The sequence below is a fragment of the Oryzias latipes genome, chromosome 13, assembly GCF_002234675.1.
Source record: "Oryzias latipes chromosome 13, ASM223467v1".
NCBI lineage: Eukaryota > Metazoa > Chordata > Actinopteri > Beloniformes > Adrianichthyidae > Oryzias > Oryzias latipes.
The window spans coordinates 19,048,604-19,068,171 of NC_019871.2; the positions used below are offsets into that span (position 1 = coordinate 19,048,604).

At 38.5% G+C, this 19,568-nt stretch overlaps 1 protein-coding gene across 1 annotated transcript in view; it reads left to right on the forward strand.

Annotated features, from left to right (window-relative positions):
* LOC101160334 (solute carrier family 12 member 9) overlaps window positions 1-19,568 on the forward strand; it is an 84,218-nt gene that overhangs the window by 45,942 nt on the left and 18,708 nt on the right. Inside the window, exons 7-8 of the mRNA XM_023961527.1 lie at window positions 8,898-9,055; window positions 12,411-12,493. Of these exons, the coding sequence (XP_023817295.1) occupies window positions 8,898-9,055; window positions 12,411-12,493 (241 nt within the window). The remainder of the gene's footprint in view (window positions 1-8,897; window positions 9,056-12,410; window positions 12,494-19,568) is intronic.

Below are 19,568 nucleotides of genomic sequence, written 5' to 3' on the forward strand. Positions count from 1 at the left end.
TTTTGTCCACAGATTGCTATTGATGCCGAGAAGTTTCAAAAGATCGATGAAAATTCCTAGGACGAGTTTTCGTTTGTATCCATTACTAAAGGTGCTTTTTTATGAAAATTCAAGATGACCGCCCCTTGCCAAGGTCAAAGGTCAACGAAACTTCTTTGGTTATTGTAGAATCGTGCTAGTGGCATGTGTGTCCGATTTCGTGAAAATCGCTTGAACAAAAGTGTTGTTTCCCATATTGTCAAAAAACACGAAAATCGCCATTTCTCTGAGTTCGCCACAAAATGGCCGCCAAGCCGTAGGTCGTGTGGACATCCCATAATAATTTTATAACTTCTTTGGGATATTTCCAACACGCGTGTCTTGGTTTCGTTACTGTATTTCAAAATATTTTTTTTTGGCCCCATAAGCGATTTTCGGCCCATTCATTTTTTTTACGGGAACGCTCGCCATGATGTCATCGTCGTGGGGGGTGACATTCTCTTTGCCGAAAATTCATTTTCAATTTATCCTAGGTGTGTGCCAATTTTGGTGAGTTTTCGGGTATGTGGCGGGGGTCAAATTTGAGCTCAAAGTATCCGTTAGAAAGAAGAAGAATAATAAAAAAACATTCGAAAAAACAATATAGAAGTTTTTGCAGTCAGGTGGCCTATGTATTTCAATGCGGCCTGTCTTTTATTATAGGCTGGGCATGTCTTTTGGCTTTAAACCCGTCTTTGAGGGCTTTTTTGGGCTTTTTTGGGTTTTTGTCGTCATTTTTGCGACTACAATTTTGACGTTTGTGCGTTGGTGTTGTGCGTGTGTGTGTGTATTTTTGTTGCGTTACACAATTGTCGTGTCGTTGTGTGCTTTGGGCGACTTTTGACCCCATTTTTTGGCGTTTTGACGCGTTTTTTTGACGTTTTGGACCTTTTTGAGTGTTCGACCCTCGTACCAGTTACAATATGGTCCTTGCAGTCTATGACTGCTGCGGGCCATAATAATAAACATTCGAAAAACAATATAGAAGTTTTTGCGGTTAGGATTTCCTATGTATTTCAAGCGGCGTTGTATGGCCCGCAGACGCAACCCGCCTTCCACGCTCAATTCTACGCACCACCGCCTCCTTCACCACCCTCACTGCCCACTTTTGATAAAGGCTAGACAAAACAGAATTTGCTAATTATGCTAACTATGCTAGCTATGCTGATTTGGCTAAAAGTGCTAGCATAGCGATCAGCATCATTAACTGACTCAGAAAAACACATTACCAAAAATGCTAATTATGCTAACTATGCTAGCTATGCTAATGTGGCTAAAAGTGCTAGCATAGCGATCAGCATCATCAAGTAACTCAGAAAAACACATTACCTAAAATGCTAATTATGGTAACTATGCTAGCTATGCTAATGTGGCTAAAAGTGCTAGCATAGCGATCAGCATCATTAACTGACTCAGAAAAACACATTACCTTAAATGCTAATTATGCTAACTATGCTAGCTATGCTAACATGGCTAGAAGTGCTAGCATAGCGATCAGCATTATCAACTGACTACGAAAAACACATTCCTCTATTGGTGAGAGTTATATGTCATAAGTTGCTAAAAAACCCACTTTTTCCAAAATGGCGGCTATTCTGTTGATTTTATCTCCATAGCAACCATTTTATGTTTTGGTCCCCTCGGGAGGACGAACAGATTGACGTCAGTTTCGGACAAATCGGTAAAAGTAAACTTTTTGTTGTCCTTAGCAACAGTGGTTTTATGCTAACCACGCCCACATTCTTATATGTCCATATCCAGTGTTTTTCAATGTATTCAGTTTCAGGCATTATTGCATGCATTCAAATTTCACAGTAGTCCTTTGAAAAACATAGGAGTTATAACAGTGCGCCACTTTGCTAGCTCTCCATGCGCACGCCGTTTAAAATCTACAACTTCTAATTCCAACATTTTTTCCACAGTAGCTTGCCATTGATGCCCAAAAAGTTTCGAGACGATCGCTGAAAATTCCAACGACAAGTTTACGTTTGAATCTGGTCGTAAAGGTGTTTTTTATGGAAAATTCAAGATGGCCGCCTTTTCCCGAGGTCAAAGGTCGACGAAACTCCAGAGGTAATTGTAAACTTACGCTAGGGACATGCGCGTCAAATTTCGTGAAAATCGCTCGAAAAAAAGTTCATTTTTCCATATTGTGTAAAAACGCGAATAACTCAAAATGGCAGATTTTGGCACAAAATGGCCGCCAAACCGTAGGTCGTGTCGCCATCACGTAATGATTTTAAAACTTTGTTTGGATATACCCGACAAAGTTATCTGGCTTTCGCTAGCTGATTCTTAAAAATAAAATCCGAAATTTTTTTTTTTTAGCCGAGTCAGCACTTTTTTTTGCGATCGTTTTTTGCTTACCACGGCCACATTCCTTTATCGATTTTGTCGTATGTGACATCGTTTTGTTCAGTGTGGGCCAGGGTATCGCATATTTCAGTTTCAGGCTATTCCGATAAAATATGTGCGAGCTAGCTAAAATGGCGACGGTTGCGAATTCGCCACGCGCACGCGTTTCAAATTCTACAACTTCTAATTCCAACATTTTGTCCACAGTAGCTTGCCATTGATGCCCGAGAAGTTTCAAAAAGATCGATAAAAATCCCTAGGACGAGTTTTCGTTTGTATCCGTTACTAAAGGTGCTTTTTTTTGAAAATTCAAGATGGCCGCCCCTTCCCAAGGTCAAAGGTCAACAAAACTTCTTTGGTAGTTGTAAAATCGTGTTTGTGGCATGTGTATGCAATTTCGTGAAAATCGCTTAAACAAAAGTGTCGTTTTCCCATATTGTCAAAAAACACGAAAATCGCCATTTCATAGAGTTCGTCACAAAATGGCCGCCAAGCCGTAGGTCGTGTGGCCATCCCATAATGATTTCATAACTTCTTTGGGATATCTCCAACACGCGTGTTTTGGTTTCATAACTGTATTTCGAAATATTTTTTTTTGGCCCCATAAGCGATTTTCGGCCCATTCATTTTTTTTACGGGAACGCTCGCTGTGATGTCATCGACTTCGGGGGGGTGGCGTTTTCTTTGCCGAAAATTCATTTTCAATTTATCCTAGGTGTGTGCCAATTTTGGTGAGTTTTCGGGTATGTAGCGGGGGTCAAATTTGCGATCTACGGATCCGTTAGAAAGGGGAAGAATAATAATAATAATAATAAACATTCGAAAAACAATATAGAAGTTTTTGCGGTTAGGATTTCCTATGTATTTCAATGCGGCCTGTCTTTTACTATAGGCTGGGCATGTCTTTTTGGCTTTAAACCTGTCTTTTGAGGGCTTTTTGGGGCTTTTTTGTGTTTTTGTCGTCATTTTTGCGACTACAATTTGTATGTTTTTGCGTTGGTGTTGTGCGTGTGTGTGTGTATTTTTGTTGCGTTACACAATTGTCGTGTTGTTTTGTGCTTTGGGCGACTTTTGACCCCATTTTTTGGCGTTTTGACGCGTTTTTTTGACGTTTTGGACCTTTTTGAGTGTTCGACCCTCGTACCAGTTACAATATGGTCCTTGCACTCTGTGAGTGCTGCGGGCCATAATAATAATAAAGCCGCAAGCGGCGTTGTATGGCCCGCAGACGCAACCCGCCTTCCACGCCCAACTCTACGCACCACCGCTGACCTCACCGCCCTCACAGCCCGCAAATTAAAAGCTAGTCAAGGCTGGATTTGCTAATTATGCTAACAATGCTAACTATGCTAATGTGGCTAAAAGTGCTAGTATTGCGATCAGCATCATCAACTGAATCAGAAAAACACATTATCTAAAATGCTAATTATGCTAACTATGCTAGCTACGCTAATGTGGCTTAAAGTGCTAGCATTGCGATCAGCATCATCAATGGACTCAGAAAAATACATTACCTAAAATGCTAATTATGCTAACTATGCTAGCTATGCTAATGTGGCTAAAAGTGCTAGCGTAGCGATCAGCATCATCAACTGACTCAGAAAAACACATTACCTAAAATGCTAATTATGCTAACTATGCAAGTTATGCTAACATAGCTAAAAGTGCTAGCATAGCGATCAGCATCATCAACTGACTCAGATAAAACACATTCCTCCATTGCTGAGAGCTATATGTCATAAGTTGATAAAAAACCCACTTTTTCCAAAATGGCGGCTTTTCTGTTGATTTTATCTCCATAGCAACCTTTTTGTGTTTTGGTCCCCTTGAGAGGACGAACAGATTGACGTCAGTTTCGGACAAATCGGTAAAAGTAAAATTTTTGTTGTCCTTAGCAACAGGGGTTTTATGCTAACCACGCCCACATTCCTTATATGTCCATATCCAGTGTTTTTCAATGTATTCAGTTTCAGGCATTTATGCATGCATTCAATTTTCACTGTATTGTATTGAAATGCATGGGAGTTATAACAGTGCGCCACTTTGCTAGCTCGCCACGCGCACGGCGTTCAAAATCTACAACTTCTAATTCCAACATTTTTTCCACAGTAGCTTGCCATTGATGCCCAAAAAGTTTCGAGACAATCGATGAAAATTCCAACGACAAGTTTACGTTTGAATCTGGTGGTAAAGGTGTTTTTTATAGAAAATTCAAGATGGCCGCCTTTTCCCGAGGTCAAAGGTCGACGAAACTCCAGAGGTGATTGTAGACTTACGCTACGGACATGCCCGTCAAATTTCGTGAAAATCGCTCGAAAAAAAGTTCATTTTTCCATATTGTGTAAAAACGCGAAAAACTCAAAACGGCAGATTTTGGCACAAAATGGCCGCCAAACTGTAGGTCGGGTCGCCATCACGTAATGATTTCAAAACTTTATTTGGATATACCCGACAGAGTTATCTGGGTTTCGTTAGCCGATTCTTAAAAATAAAATCCGAAAAAATTTTTTTTTGCCGAGTCAGCACTTTTTTTTGCGACGGTTTTTTGTTTACCACGGCCACATTCCTTTCTCGATTTTGTCGTATGTGACATCGTTTTGTTCAGAGTGGGCCAGGGTATCGCGTATTTCAGTTTCAGGCTATTCCGATAAAATATGTGCGAGCTAGCTAAAATGGCGACGGTTGCGAATTCGCCACGCGCACGCCTTTCAAATTCTACAACTTCTAATTCCAACATTTTGTCCACAGTAGCTTGCCATTGATGCCCGAGAAGTTTCAAAAAGATCGATAAAAATCCCTAGGACGAGTTTTCGTTTGTATACGTTACTAAAGGTGCTTTTTTAAGAAAATTCAAGATGGCCGCCCCTTCCCAAGGTCAAAGGTCAACGAAACTTCTTTGGTTATTGTAGAATCAGGGTCTTGGCATATGTGTGCAATTTCGTGAAAATCGCTTAAACAAAAGTGTCGTTTTCCCATATTGTCAAAAAACACGAAAATCGCCATTTCTCTGAGTTCGCCACAAAATGGCCGCCAAGCCGTAGGTCGTGTGGCCATCCCATAATGATTTCAAAACTTCTTTGGGATATCTCCAACACGTGTGTTTTGGTTTCATAGCTCTATTTCGAAATATTTTTTTTTGGCCCCATAAGCGATTTTCGGCCCATTCATTTTTTTTACGGGATCGCTCGCCGTGATGTCATCGACTTCGGGGGGGTGGCGTTCTCTTTGCCAAAAATTCATTTTCAATTTATCCCAGGTGTGTGCCAATTTTGGTGAGTTTTCGGGTATGTGGCGTGGGTCAAAATTAAGCTCAAAGACGCCGTTATAGGACAAGAAGAATAATAATAATGAAACGAAGCAGAAACAATATAGAAGTTTTTGCAGTCAGGTGGCCTATGTATTTCAATGCGGCCTGTCTTTTACTATAGGCTGGGCATGTCTTTTGGGCTTTATACCTGTCTTTTGAGGGCTTTTTTGTGCTTTTGTCGTCATTTTTGCGACTACAATTTTTACGTTTTTGCGTTGGTGTTGTGCGTGTGTGTGTGTATTTTTGTTGCGTTACACAATTGTCGTGTCGTTGTGTGCTTTGGGCGACTTTTGACCCCATTTTTTGGCGTTTTGACGCGTTTTTTTGACGTTTTGGACCTTTTTGAGTGTTCGACCCTTGTACCAGTTACAATATGGTCCTTGCAGTCTATGACTGCTGCGGGCCATAATAATAAACATTCGAAAAACAATATAGAAGTTTTTGCAGTCAGGTGGCCTATGTATTTCAATGCGGCCTGTCTTTTACTATAGGCTGGGCATGTCTTTTTGGCTTTAAACCCGTCTTTTGAGGGCTTTTTTATGGCTTTTTTGGGCTTTTGTCGTCATTTTTTTGCGACTACAATTTTTACGTTTTTGCGTTGGTGTTGTGCGTGTGTGTGTGTATTTTTGTTGCGTTACACAATTGTCGTGTTGTTTTGTGCTTTGGGCGACTTTTGACCCCATTTTTTGGCGTTTCGACGCGTTTTTTTGACGTTTTGGACCTTTTGAGTGTTCGACCCTCGTAGCAGTTACAATATGGTCCTTGCACTCTGTGAGTGCTGCGGGCCATAATAACTCTTACAGATACAATAGGGTCCTTGCACTCCGTGCTCGGGCCCTAATAATAAACATTCGAATTACAATAGGGTCCTTGCACTCCGTGCTCGGGCCCTAAATATGAGGATGAATTTGACTCCTAGCATGTCTTGAAAAAGAGTTCTCTGGTTGTTTAAGTCTTATATCCATTGCATTCCAAAAAGATGACAGAGTCCACAGAACAAAGTATTGGAATAATTGAAGTAGTTTCTTTGAGTCTTTAAGAAAGTAACTGAGAGAATGGATGCTGGAACATGTCATGCTTTTTGTGGCACAGTTGATGCTGAAATTCAGATCTTTAAGACCCACTCCAATGAAAATGATGTTTTTTGGAGTGTTTTTTAACATGTTCTTGTAGCATGTTTTTGTATTAATAGATTTTTGTTTTAACCTCCATGTTTAACCTTGGGTTTATGATCATTTCAGTTGTATGTCTGTATGAGTGTTTGTCTGTGTACGGGCCTGTGTGTGTGTTTGCTGGTGTGTGTGTGTGTGACCACACAATGAGTTTCTCTTTTGCTCCAATTGAAATGGTTCACTCGGACGTTTGAATGTAGTGAACAATACTTAATAGGGTCAGAATAATGAATATAAAAATCATTGGAGCAGAAAGAAAATGTGATGAGAGTATTAATTAAAGGAAGCACGAGAGAGAGAAGTCACTACTGAAGATGGAATTAAGGAAAAGCTAGAACTGATGCATAAAAGTTGGAAAGGCCTTTAAAAACAACACAACAAAGACTTTAGGAAAGATATTACTCACGAGCAACCTGCGTGTGTGCAAGTGCATCTGTGTGCGTGAATATGTATTTGTGTGTAGATGTGTATGTGTGTGCCTGCGTGAATTTGTGCGTGTGCAAGAGTGAGTGCACGAATGCGCATAAGTGTGCCTGAATGTGTATGTGCATGCATGGTTTCGTGCGAGTGTGTGTGCATTGATATTTGCTTGTGTACGTGCATGTAAATATGTGCATGTGTTTATGTGATGTGAGCCTCAGTGTGATTGAGATGGACCAGCATAGATACGTTGCACTTTAATTCTCATCTTCGTGACTGTGTTGTATTGAAAAGAGGCGGGGGGCGGGACATAATCATGCACATCCTGCCGCGTTTCTTGTAGGTGGATCTCTCCGTCTCTGCGTGCAGGCACAGCTACATACACATAGGCAATAGCCCACATTTGAGGGCCGGTTATTTCGCTGTAATCATAATTTCTTCTTTAATCTGGTTCCTTTTCACCGGACATCAACACGCTTTGCCCCTCAGAGAAAATGAGATCAATTTGATAAACAACCTCTGGAGCCAATGCGTTATGTTGTCCTGCTTTTCATCGGTTTTTCAATTTCATCGTTCCTTTTCCACTTTCTGTTGACAGAGGAAATGATTGATAATCTCTTGTTAATATTTTTATGATATAGATGTGAAAAACATTTTATTAAGTAAGTTGTTAGAAACCCTGAAATAAAATGTACCTGGGTTATTCCAATTTTTATGTCCCAATCCGGTCATCTTTTGATCTACTTTCAAAGCTTTTCCAGTGGTCTTTTAATTACGTTTATGCTCTTTTAGCCAAAATTAAAAAAATAAAAACAGTCGTTTTCTTAGGACATAGCTTCTGCAGCACGGCAGAAGTTGGCGGGACAGTTGGCGTGGAGCTGCCCCCTCCCCCTCAACTCCCCGTTGCTGAGATGATTGGAGCAGGGAGCTTGTGACCCACACATCCTTTTTTCTACGTCTTTTTCAAATGCCATTTTATTCATCTAGTGATTTTCCTTTTAAGTAAATACGTTTTTTTAGTCAGAGAAAAATGTTTTTTTCCCCTCAGTTTTGACTAGAACTTTCAGCTCATGAATTAAAATCCTACAGATTCAGAGGTGTGGTTGTAAAACTCCTCAAGACGTCTATAGATCTGTTCTAAACGATATGTCAGCCCTCCATACATGCTACCTGTTCTTGACAAAAGGGGCAACTTTTGCCTGATTTAAAATGTCACCTCCATATACATGAAGAAGTCTCACCATTTATGCAAATTAAACCTCAAATTTACAGAAATGTTCCTTAGAAGTGTAATGAAAAAACAAAAATGTACTAGCAGGAAAAATTCTTTGTGGTAATCACTGCAGTTTTTGATGTTATATTTCACATTCACATCTAGAAACCTAATGTAATGCTCGGGGTGTAAATTAATTTCAGATGACGACAAATATCTCTACTTATATTTTCCTTAATTTGAATGTGTTTAACCCAAAGAAGAGTTTGTTGGGGGCGTTATTCATTTCCCTTTGTTTCCCTTCGTGCAGTTCCATGGCAGAACCTTACTGCCATCATTCTTTACCGTGGGAATTTGAACACCAGCAAAATACATTTTGACGCGTGTTAATCTACTGCTTTTTTCTTTTCAGTGTCCTCCTTCAGAGAGATTACAGCTTCATGAGGGATATCAACATCTGGCATCCCTTTGTGATTGTGGGGGTTTATTCCTCAACACTCTCTGCTGCAATGAGCAACCTCATCGGAGCTTCACGCGTCCTCTACGCTCTGGCCAGAGATGACCTGTTTGGTAGGTGCCACTATTTCTGTCACATTGATGCCTTTTTAGAGTGAACTTTCCAGAATATTGGTGGGAAAAAAAGAGGTGTGGAGTCAAACTTGAGTAACAAATTTGAGGACTTTAGACTTGCCTTCTCGCAACAGTCTTAACTGATTTTAACATAAAAAGCACAAGATGAAAAGGTTATGTTAAATTCATATTTCATATGCGTTTGCAGCAAATCTGTTCACAAATGAAAATATTACTTGACTAAAACAGATAAAGAGGTCATTCAATTTCAAACCGGAAACAGCAAAACGAATGAAGGACTGGAGGGTATTCATATAGTACTGGTTAATTCTTAACGATTGATATGAAAGTTTATGTTTAGGTTTTAGTCCATTTATATAAATGTGTGTCGCTTATGTAAAGTAAATGAAATAATTTACACATGTTTTGACACATTTACATTAACGTGCTTCAGTCAGACTGTTAAAAATGCTAACCATTACCCTAACAACAGAGCAGTAGATTATCTTGCTAAAGAGCTCCTAATCTTCATTAGTTCATACAAAGTTCCATCCACCCACTTCAGTGACAGGCTTTAGAAACACAGCAGCTGTGTCCCAATCCCATCACTTCCTCATAACCCCTAAAAGTCTGTGCTGGACTATTCAGTGTTCTGGACTTTAACATCGTTACGGACTTATGCTCACTCCTTTTTTTTTTTTAATGCCAAATGACGTCATCCATTTGCCGTAAGTAGGTGAATAAAAGCCTAATAAATATTAACCATTAACAAAGACAATTTATGAATCCACTGTGTTTGGGTGATTAACACTTGAAAGATTTATAATTAAAAAATGTATTTGAATACAATCTAATAAAAAAACATTCAAATGCAGTGCATTGTGGTCTATATTCACCAACCTAGTAAGCATCAACTCCAATTTTTCCCAAAGATTTTGGAATTGCACATTCAGACACCCGACAACATGACCAACGGTTCATATAGTAAACTACGTTATGAGAGAATTTGGACACAGCAGTCTACAGTAAGCACAGAGGAAACAACGTTAATCTTTAGATTCACCTGAACTATTTTCTTAAACCTGCGTTTGATCCATACAGCATCTACCTAACAACATAACATGAAGGTAATAAATATTGTTGATATATTTTAACAACATGTTCAACATACTTGCATATCTTTGCAGTTTTAACACACAAACTGCTAGATTTTTAACAGTTCTGAACGCTCAATTAATAAATAAACTGGTGGATTTTGACAACGGGGTGATTTCTTTTTAAATTGAAAAAAGTTCAGTAGAAAAGTCTCTCAGTGGATTTCTTTCCACATCATCTTCTCTCTTAGTGATCTCATCATTCAGTGGATTCACGCTGCCAGCTGCTCTGTCATTGTTAACGACTCTGAGCAGCTTCTGCATCCCATCTACTTGTCCTGTCCTCCAAGTCTTTTTCAAATTGATTTGTCCTGATTCTGTCCACACAGAAAGTCCACTCATGTGTTTCAGATGAGATTAATTATTGGGTTTTTCTGAAAAGGTTTCAGATGGAGCTCAGACAGATAACCAGTGTACCTTATGAACAGCCATTGGGTTTATATAAATGAATTTAAATAAATAAATGAAAAAAAAATAATTCAGAGAGTGGAAGCAAATGTTTGTAGTCAAATGTGCTACAAAAGAAAAATCATGTCAGTGACCGCATTGTTTTAGCATGTTTTTTCTAGTCTTTGGTAGATTCTGGTCACTACTTAACCTTGGTCCATGCAAACTGGCTACTTTATATGTAACTTTCCCAACACACATGTCTCCTTTTCTATAACTTTCTCTTCTCTAACTCCTTCACCCCTCTGCTGGCTTTCTCCATCAGTCACTCCATTCTGCTCAGCTGCATTCACTTGACCTAAAAGTCTCAGTGATTTAATCCCAAACCTTCATCAGGTGTGAAATTTACTCTTAAACTCAGATTCTTCTCCATCACCCGTCTCTCTCGTCTTTCTTCACACACTCTACTCTGTTTTTGATTAGCTTCCTTTTGGGTTTGGTTCCATTGGTTGTTTTCAACCACAGCCGCAGTGAGGCTGCTGCCGCTGTAAAATCAAATGACACACAAGAGGTGATGATAGAAATCGGGCACTGAAGGTAAACTGTAAAGCACCACTTTTTCTAAAAATGAAAAGAAATAAAATGCAATGTGAAGTTTATTTATGGAATATTCTTCAAGGAGATCCAAAAATGTGTCATTTAAAAAGGTTTGCGCCTGACAAACAACATCTCTTGCTATTAAAATTAGGATGAAATACTTTAATTCTTGAAAAGGTTCTTAAAAATGTAATTTTTTCAGTATGTATTTTAAAATGACACATTTTCAACTAACAGAAAATATTTTAGTAACTTGGTTCTGGCTTAACGTATTACTTTAGTGAACCTATTCATATAATATTTACATTGTAGCTTTCAGCGTTGGTGTAGCTGACTTGGGTGGGAGTTTGTTGTAATTAATAGTTTTTCAAGTACAGACCGTTTTGGAAACTTTCTTCTTGGAAGCAATGTGCACCCCTTTATTTTACAGTTTTGTTTAAATGTATCGCTTTAAACAAAAGACTGTTTTACGGTACGTGTTCAGAAGAGTAAAAGCTGTTAAACATTTGTTTAAAAGGGGTTCATTTTAGCCAAAACCCAATAAGAAACCTTTTTAAAATGACTGACAAATAATCTGATATAATCCATGGGATTCTAAACAGTTTAATCCAAGCCTGAAGTAGGTCAACTTTATTGACTTGAGTTTTCTTGCTCTAACTCCACAAAGTTCCAAAAGTATGCTGTGAGTTTTGTTGAGTCTACCTGCAGATACACAGACTTTACTCTAATTAAATCTTTCCCTTTAATTAAATCAATCAATAAATAATGGAGTCACTTGGAAGTTGCTCCCTTCTAAAACCTGCCTCTAGTGGTTATTTGAGAAGCTGCAACATTAATAATCTCCAAAATGTATAAAACTGCTTTTTTTGCAAAATAAATTGGTTCTTTAAAGTGATGCTGACCACTAAAGAACCAGTGTCTGTCATTTCTATGCTGGGAACCAGCAGCTCTAGAAGATTCTGTCTGGGTTTGTCTCACAGTATTTTCCTCTGTCGCGTTTGTCTGATTCCTCCAGAGCACAGAAATCAATTCAAGTAGTTTATTAAAACATTGTTTTTTTATCCACGTTTTTTTCTTGATGGATTGTTTTAAATCTGATATATGTGTGTTTCTTTTGTTTATTTCGAGCTGTATTACGTTTAAACCCCTGCATAAACTCCCCTCACATTACACAAAGCATTTTTACAAGACGTTACTTTTTTTTCCCATCCCTGCAGGTAAAGTTTTTTCTCCAGCCAAGAAAACGTCCCACAGTGGAAACCCCTGGGTGTCTGTTCTGATCTCCTGGTTCTGCGTCCAGGTTGGTGTTGATGCACTAAACAAAGAGAAAAACTCTGATCCTCACAGAAAAACATGAAGCTATCAAAAGCTTCATTACTTTACAAAAAGGTTTTAAAATTGAGTGAATTATCTCTTATAATAAAAGGGATTCCTGTGAAGGAAAGTCTTTTAGACATAAATGTTCAGAAAAATCCTAAACGAACAAAACTTCTGCTTTTAATAGAAATGATGAAACCTTTTTATTCAGTATTCCTCTGTGCGACAAGTGGACTTGTTTCTATTTAGTTATGAAGTGGGATGAATTTCCATAGAAATTTTCTGCAGATTTACTCATTCTGCTATCTATGTTCCCTTAAAATCTGGAGGAGCTGAGGGTCTTGGCAATTTACAGAAGTCCTTGTCAGAAATCAAATCCTGGATGGAGCTGAACTTCCTCTGTCTTTCCAAAAACAAGACAGAGGTGTTCATTTTTGGAAAGACTGACCTGCTGACAGGTTGCTGTAGTGCTGTTGGCCCCCTGGACCCCTCAGATGTTCCTTTTATTAGAAATCTTGGGGTAAACCTTGACAGGCATTTTAAATTTGACAGGCAGGTCAGTGCAGTAGTCCAGTCTATTTTTTATCACTTGAGGCTAATAAGCAAAGTTTAGCCATATCTACCTCCTCATGCTGTGGAACAAGTGATTCATGCGCTAATCTTCTCCAGACTGGACTACTGTAAATGTCTGTACAGTGGCATTGACCAGTCTCTGCTCCGCCGTCTCCAGCTGGTTCAGAATTCAGCGGCCCGCCTGTTAACGGGGACCAGACGGTGTGAGCATATCACTCCACTCTTACACTCTCTTCACTGGCTGCCTGTGTCTTTTAGGATCACTTTTAAGATTTTACTTTTGGTTTTTAAATGTTTGAACGGTCTGGCACCTCTGTATCTCTCTGAGCTGTCACATTTGTGTGGGGTCCTAAGATCTGAAGATCAAATGCTTTTAATGGTTCCCAGGACTCGGCTTGTGACTCGGGGAGACAGAGCCTTTTCAGTTGCAGCTCCTAAACTCTGGAATGCTCTCCCCTTCTCTGTGAGGTCTGCCAGAACCGTCAGTCATTTTAAGTCACTTTTAAAAACTCATCTTTTTAGTCAGGCTTTTTACTCCAGTGAGCGGATTTAGTGGGTCAGCTTGTTAATTTTATTCTTTTAATGTTTTATTGCTTTTATTGTTTCTTTATTGTATCATATTGTCTCTGATTTTATGTGATTTTATGTTAAGCACTTTGGTTGCTTCTGCTTAAAAAGTGCTTTACAAATAATAAATTGATTGATTGATTTTAATTAAGTATTTTTCAGACTCTAAGTCACTCCAGAGTATAAGTTACAGATGGCAGAAAACACATAACAAAGGAGGAAAAAAAATATTAACAAATTGCACTTTTGGGAGAAATTTATTTAAAAAAATATGGGAACAAGAACATTGCATCTTGAAAACCATAATAATGGAATAGATGACAATGATAGACTGAATAGACTGAACGCTTCACTACCATAACCGTATTTTTGCTTCATGAAACATAGGAGGAATCAAGTATATTAGTGCATCATAAGACCAATTTTTCAGACAGCCATAATATAAAGAACATGCTAACAAGTCGACTAAACTCAGTAAATCACTTTGTATCACTGAATCCATTGAATTCTTCATCGCCTGTTTCGCTCCTAACAACTCTGCTGAGGCTGGAGCTTCTCCTGCGATGCTGTCAGTAGCAAACACTGACACACACATGTGCCCTCTAGCTATTGTTAGTGGTAAAATAACAGACAAGCCAATCAAAAAAATAATAATAATAATTATTATTATTTTATAAGACACACCTCATTATAAATTGCACATGATTTGTACTCTGAAAATACGGTAAACTGAATAATAAAGATAAAACGGAAATATCCATGACATTATTTTGGTTCACTAGAAACAAACAGGATTATAGAGACTAAATCTGCCTTCCCCTTTACTGTTTACTTTGGGTTTTTTATTGAAATGATTCCCAGGTTTGCAGAAAGTCATCTAGCATTGTTTAGATTAGATTTTTTACCTTCTTACCTGAATCTGTTGTTGTGTAACTGAGCCTGTTCAGATGGCTGTTGTTGTTCCATGACAGTAGATCTTTAGTGTTTCTGGAAATGATCTGATAGTTGGTGGTGAAACCAACATGAATCCCACTCTTCAGATTTATTAAACCCGAGAACTGCCTGAGATGCTCAGCATGTCGCCTCTCATGGAGATTGAACTTCACACTTTTCTTCTTTTTACCTGAATTTTAATCTCAAATTTCTGACGGATAAAGTTGTCTGTTCTGTTTTCAGCTGCAGGTTTTGTGATGATTCAGATCTACTTTGACACTTTTGCTGTGATTTCTTATTCTTGGCAGAATGTCAGGCTTTCAATGTTTGTTTTGCATTTAGTGGATGGGTTGTACTGCAGTCATCCATCTCTCAGTTTAATATCATCCGTCAAACTTTACTGTTGGAAAAGTGTTTACTCGAGTGTTAATCCACATAAATGCTGTCGTTATGATGTGAGCGAGAGGAAACCAGAGATTAAAAGATGGTGGACTGAATCTCACATTACTGTTGGATGAACATGGCTTGTATCCTCAGCAGTGGGGGGCAGTGAAAGCCAGACACTTACACTCCACATAAGTCTGAATGCCTTTGTGCTGTAACCCTTGTGCTATCCTAGACACTGTACCATTGGGAGTGGGGTCACCTTTATCCACCTTTGTCATTGTAGGGAGAACACGTCAAAGGGTGGAGTCATCTAAGATAGCACAAGGGTTAAAAAGGGCATCTAACATAAAAGGGCTCCATCCGATTGGTCAAATGCATAAAGGGATTTATTTGATTTGTTAAATACTTCAAGCTGACATAAGATTGTTTTAGCATATTTAAGGTAACCATTTATCTCAATTCTGACTTTTGCGATATGAGTATTGCACAGCTTGATATTGCAACAATGCTAAATTTGCGATTTCATGTGCAGGCCTACTCTGGTTGAAAACGTTTTCACTGTTCAGTTTTGAACAGCTGAACAGTCCAAAAAAACAAGAGTAAATATTTGAGCTGAAAATCTCTGACGGCTGGGAAACTTGTTTAGAGAACTTCAAAAGGATATGTGAAAATCCCTTTGCTGAATCAAACTAAATGAGGGGTAAAGTAACCTTAGCCTGGTTCGTCATTTGCAGACATTTCCAACTTTGACCTGAAACACACTACCAGGAACATTTGCAAAAACACCTTAAAACCACCAAACTGTAGAAAAACAGTTTGTCCAAAAGTTAGCACAAAGTGAGTTTAGAATGAGAGGGAAATATTGGCAGATAGGAGTGGAGGTAGAGGGAGACCGAGCAGGATCTTACCAACAAATGACTCTGACTAAGCCATCATTATCAAAGGTAAGTGTTAAAGGCTGAATGGCCTGCCATTATTGGCTCTCCCTTCTTTTCTCAATCTCTGTCCCTTTCTTGTCGTCTTCTTCTCATCCCTCGCTGCTCTCTCCAGGAGCAGAGGAGGAGCAATTAGATGGAAATCGTTAGCTGCGTTGGTGCCACTATCAGAGATCATTTACTCTCCTCGTCTCTCTGCTTCTTCCTCCACCATTTGAGTGATTAACTGATGGCAAAAGTCTGATTGTGATCTTGACTTGGACACTCAGACACTGTGGGATTGAAAGGGGCTTTTTTTTTTGAGTTTATGGTTAAATAAAACACTCTCAAATTTCAGAAGTGAATATGAGATGTTTAAAAATATACTATGTACCAAGAGGGTTGTTTTTGTTCCCTCCTTTTTGCATTTTTTTTACAGTTTTATACAAAACTCTGGACCATCTGCAGGTTATCTGCAATTCCACTTTTATTTATTCTTTTTTTTTCCAGTAAAAACCCAATAGAATTCAGTTACACGTTTCTAGAAGTGAAGACTTAATCTCTGCAAACAAATGACACCTGGGATGCATAAAAGCAATGAAATTTGGCCGGGGTTGACAGAATGCTATGAAAAGCAGCACTTCTCCTCGGTCTCTCCTCTGCCTCTCTGCAGGCTCCTGAATCATTCTCAGACTGTGTTTGATTTAAGTGTCTGAGTGCAATCTCCTCCCAGTTGGACCTTTCTCATAACAGATCCAGAGGAGCGTGTTCAGGAAGTGTCCTAATTAGATGCCTGAATCATGTTACAGGTGCCCAAGACAGATGACTGAACACAGAATCTGAGCAGTTTTCACGGAAAGAATGCATGTTTAGCATTCACACTACTAACATCCTCTTTAGTTTCATCCAAATATTTTCTGGAACAAACGTTTTTAGATACAGTTTGAAAATCATATCAACGTTGAAAAATCTATCAAAGGTATTTAATGTGACGAAAAAAGCATTTTAATAACGACTAATTGTTTAAATCACATTACTTTATTCATAGTATGCCTAATAACATACATATAGATGTTTAAATATTGCCATAAAACTAGGCATTTCTTCTGGTTTACCATTTGTTGTCGCCCTCTGAATTTCTTTTAGAATTTCCCCCCAGTCTCAAAATCCAGCAAACTTAAAGCTGGTTAAGAGATTTTATTTTGGTTGAACCCATAAAAGCTAGAGTTTACTTCAGAGTGGACCAAGCCAAAATAAAAATAAAAAGAAATTGGCGTACCTAACAAGAACCCACATTTTGCCTAGCAAAAGAAAATAAACCAAAAGACAATGGCTTACCTCCCTCACACAAAAACAAGGCAAAAACAGGTTTTAAAATAAATGGCAGTCCACTCCATGTAGCTGGCTTTGGGAGAGCTAGGAGCTTTAATCAGTTGCGCCTTTTCAGCTAAAGCCAAACCTTCCCTGAGTCGCAGTGATCTAGAAACAGCCATCCACGGCACAGTTACCTCTCGTATAGATTATTGCAACTTCAGTGTCACCCAGCGATCAATAGACCGTCTCCAGTTAGTTCAAACTGCAGCAGCACGACTGTTAACTGGAACATCCAGATGAGAACACATTACTCCAGTACTCTGTTCATTTCACTGGCTCCCTGTTTTAGAATTTTAGAATTCAGTTGAAACTCTTATTGTGTGTTTTAAAAGCTCTTCATGGTCTCGCACCAATTTACTCAACTGAGCTGTTAACTGTCTGCAGCCATTCTAGAGTTGTAAGGCTCGCTAATCCATGTCTGCTTCATGTACCCAATCAGGAATTTGAGTTCTAAAAAGAGGTTCTAGTACTACCTGCAAGAAAAAAATATTTATTTTATGTTTCTTTCTAAAGAAGTAAGTATAGCTGTAGCATAAACATATTTCTCCACTAATGGAACACAGTTCTTTTAGTGTTTGTGAAAGTCACAACATGAACTTTAGTGACAAAACATAGTTTGTTGTTATATTTCATTGACATTTACATGTTATTTTGAAAATGCCATGTTTTATAGCCACCATAGCACTGAAGAACGTGCAGAGCCTCCATTAGAGGAAGGCGTTTACAGCAATAATAGACATAATAAAGCGGTTTAACAATCCTCTTCATGCTCTCTCATTACATGCATTTATTTTTATTCATTTCATTCATTAGTCATTCATATATTTGTATGGGAATTGGTAAATTGATAAATTCTTGTTGAAGAAGAATTCACAGGATCTATAAACTGAAATATCTGCTATTTTGTCAGAATGATAATTTAATTGGTTTGACATTAATCGATGTCATTGGTCCTTTATCCATCCATCCATCCATCCATCCATCCATCCATCCATCCATCCATCCATCCATCCATCCATCCAATCTCAAATCCACTTTCAGAAAGACTTTGTTTTGCAGAATTGGATTAACTGGTTACCAGGACACACTAGGCCTGACAGAGAAACTAAAATCATAAACGTTTTTGCTTCATCCTGTTATGATCCTACCAAATATATCTTAATGATGTGGAAAGATCCAGGTGTAAACTCCACATGAAAAGCTTCATATGTTTTTATGCTGAAATTAAAGTTTTTAGTTAATGTGGCACCAAACTCATCAGAAGTAGAGCCTTGTCATTCAATTTAGAGTTTTTTTTCTATAATTGATCACTTATGCATTTGTTTTTATCGGTTTACATCATTGTTATTTCTGTTATAAACATGAAAAAACCTTTAATTGGATTAAGTGATTCTAAATGGCAAAGCGTGAAGGGATTGAAGACATAAGGCTTTTTATTAAAAAACATCCATCAATGAATGAATTAAATTAAATGAATGTTTTGCACCGTTTTATTTAAATTGGAGGGACAGCTGATCTGTCACGCTGATCTTCAGTTCTGTCTTCATTAGACAGATGGGAAACACATTAGTGTTACTTAGGATTAATCCTCAGCTAAATGCTTTCAGACTCATCCATTGTGTTATCAATGCTGTGCAAACACACCGGCATGCTCATACTCATATCTGTAGATGACACGTTTCTGGAAAAGCTGAAGCCTTGCTGGACCGTCGCTCACCTAATGTTTCAGGTGTCTATTCTTGATGAACTCACATGACAATCGTCTGCATTTCTTCAGCTGCATAAGTTGGTGAGATTGGCTAAATAAAGAAGAGAAATGTTGTCACAAATTCACACTCATGTAGTGCACACACAGTGTGTTTTTGCAGCGATGGTCTGTGTTGAGTTAATGGCTAATTAATGTTCTAGTGGAGCCGACTCCCAAAGAAGTTCTGCAGAAATGCCCAGTAACTTTGACTGCCAGAGGTCAGAGAAGACATCTTCTCATTTTCAGTTGTCTCTCATCTCTCCTTTTCCTCTTTTTCACTGCCCTCACCGTTCATCTCAAAGTACTTTTTTTTATTTCACTCCCTGTCAGTTTGACGTCATTAATCTCCATCCTATCATTTAGCTTTTCTCCTTTTTACTTTTCTTTTCTCTTTTTTCACAAGAGTGTTGAGCCTTTGAGCTCAAGCATACGATGCAGTTCCCGTGAAGTTTCCAAAAGGCACTCATAAGAAAGGACAACTGGGAAGAAAGAGGATGTGTTTGGGAGTTCTGACGGGGCAGTGTTCAAATTTCACCCACCTGCAGGGATACTTAAAGACGGAA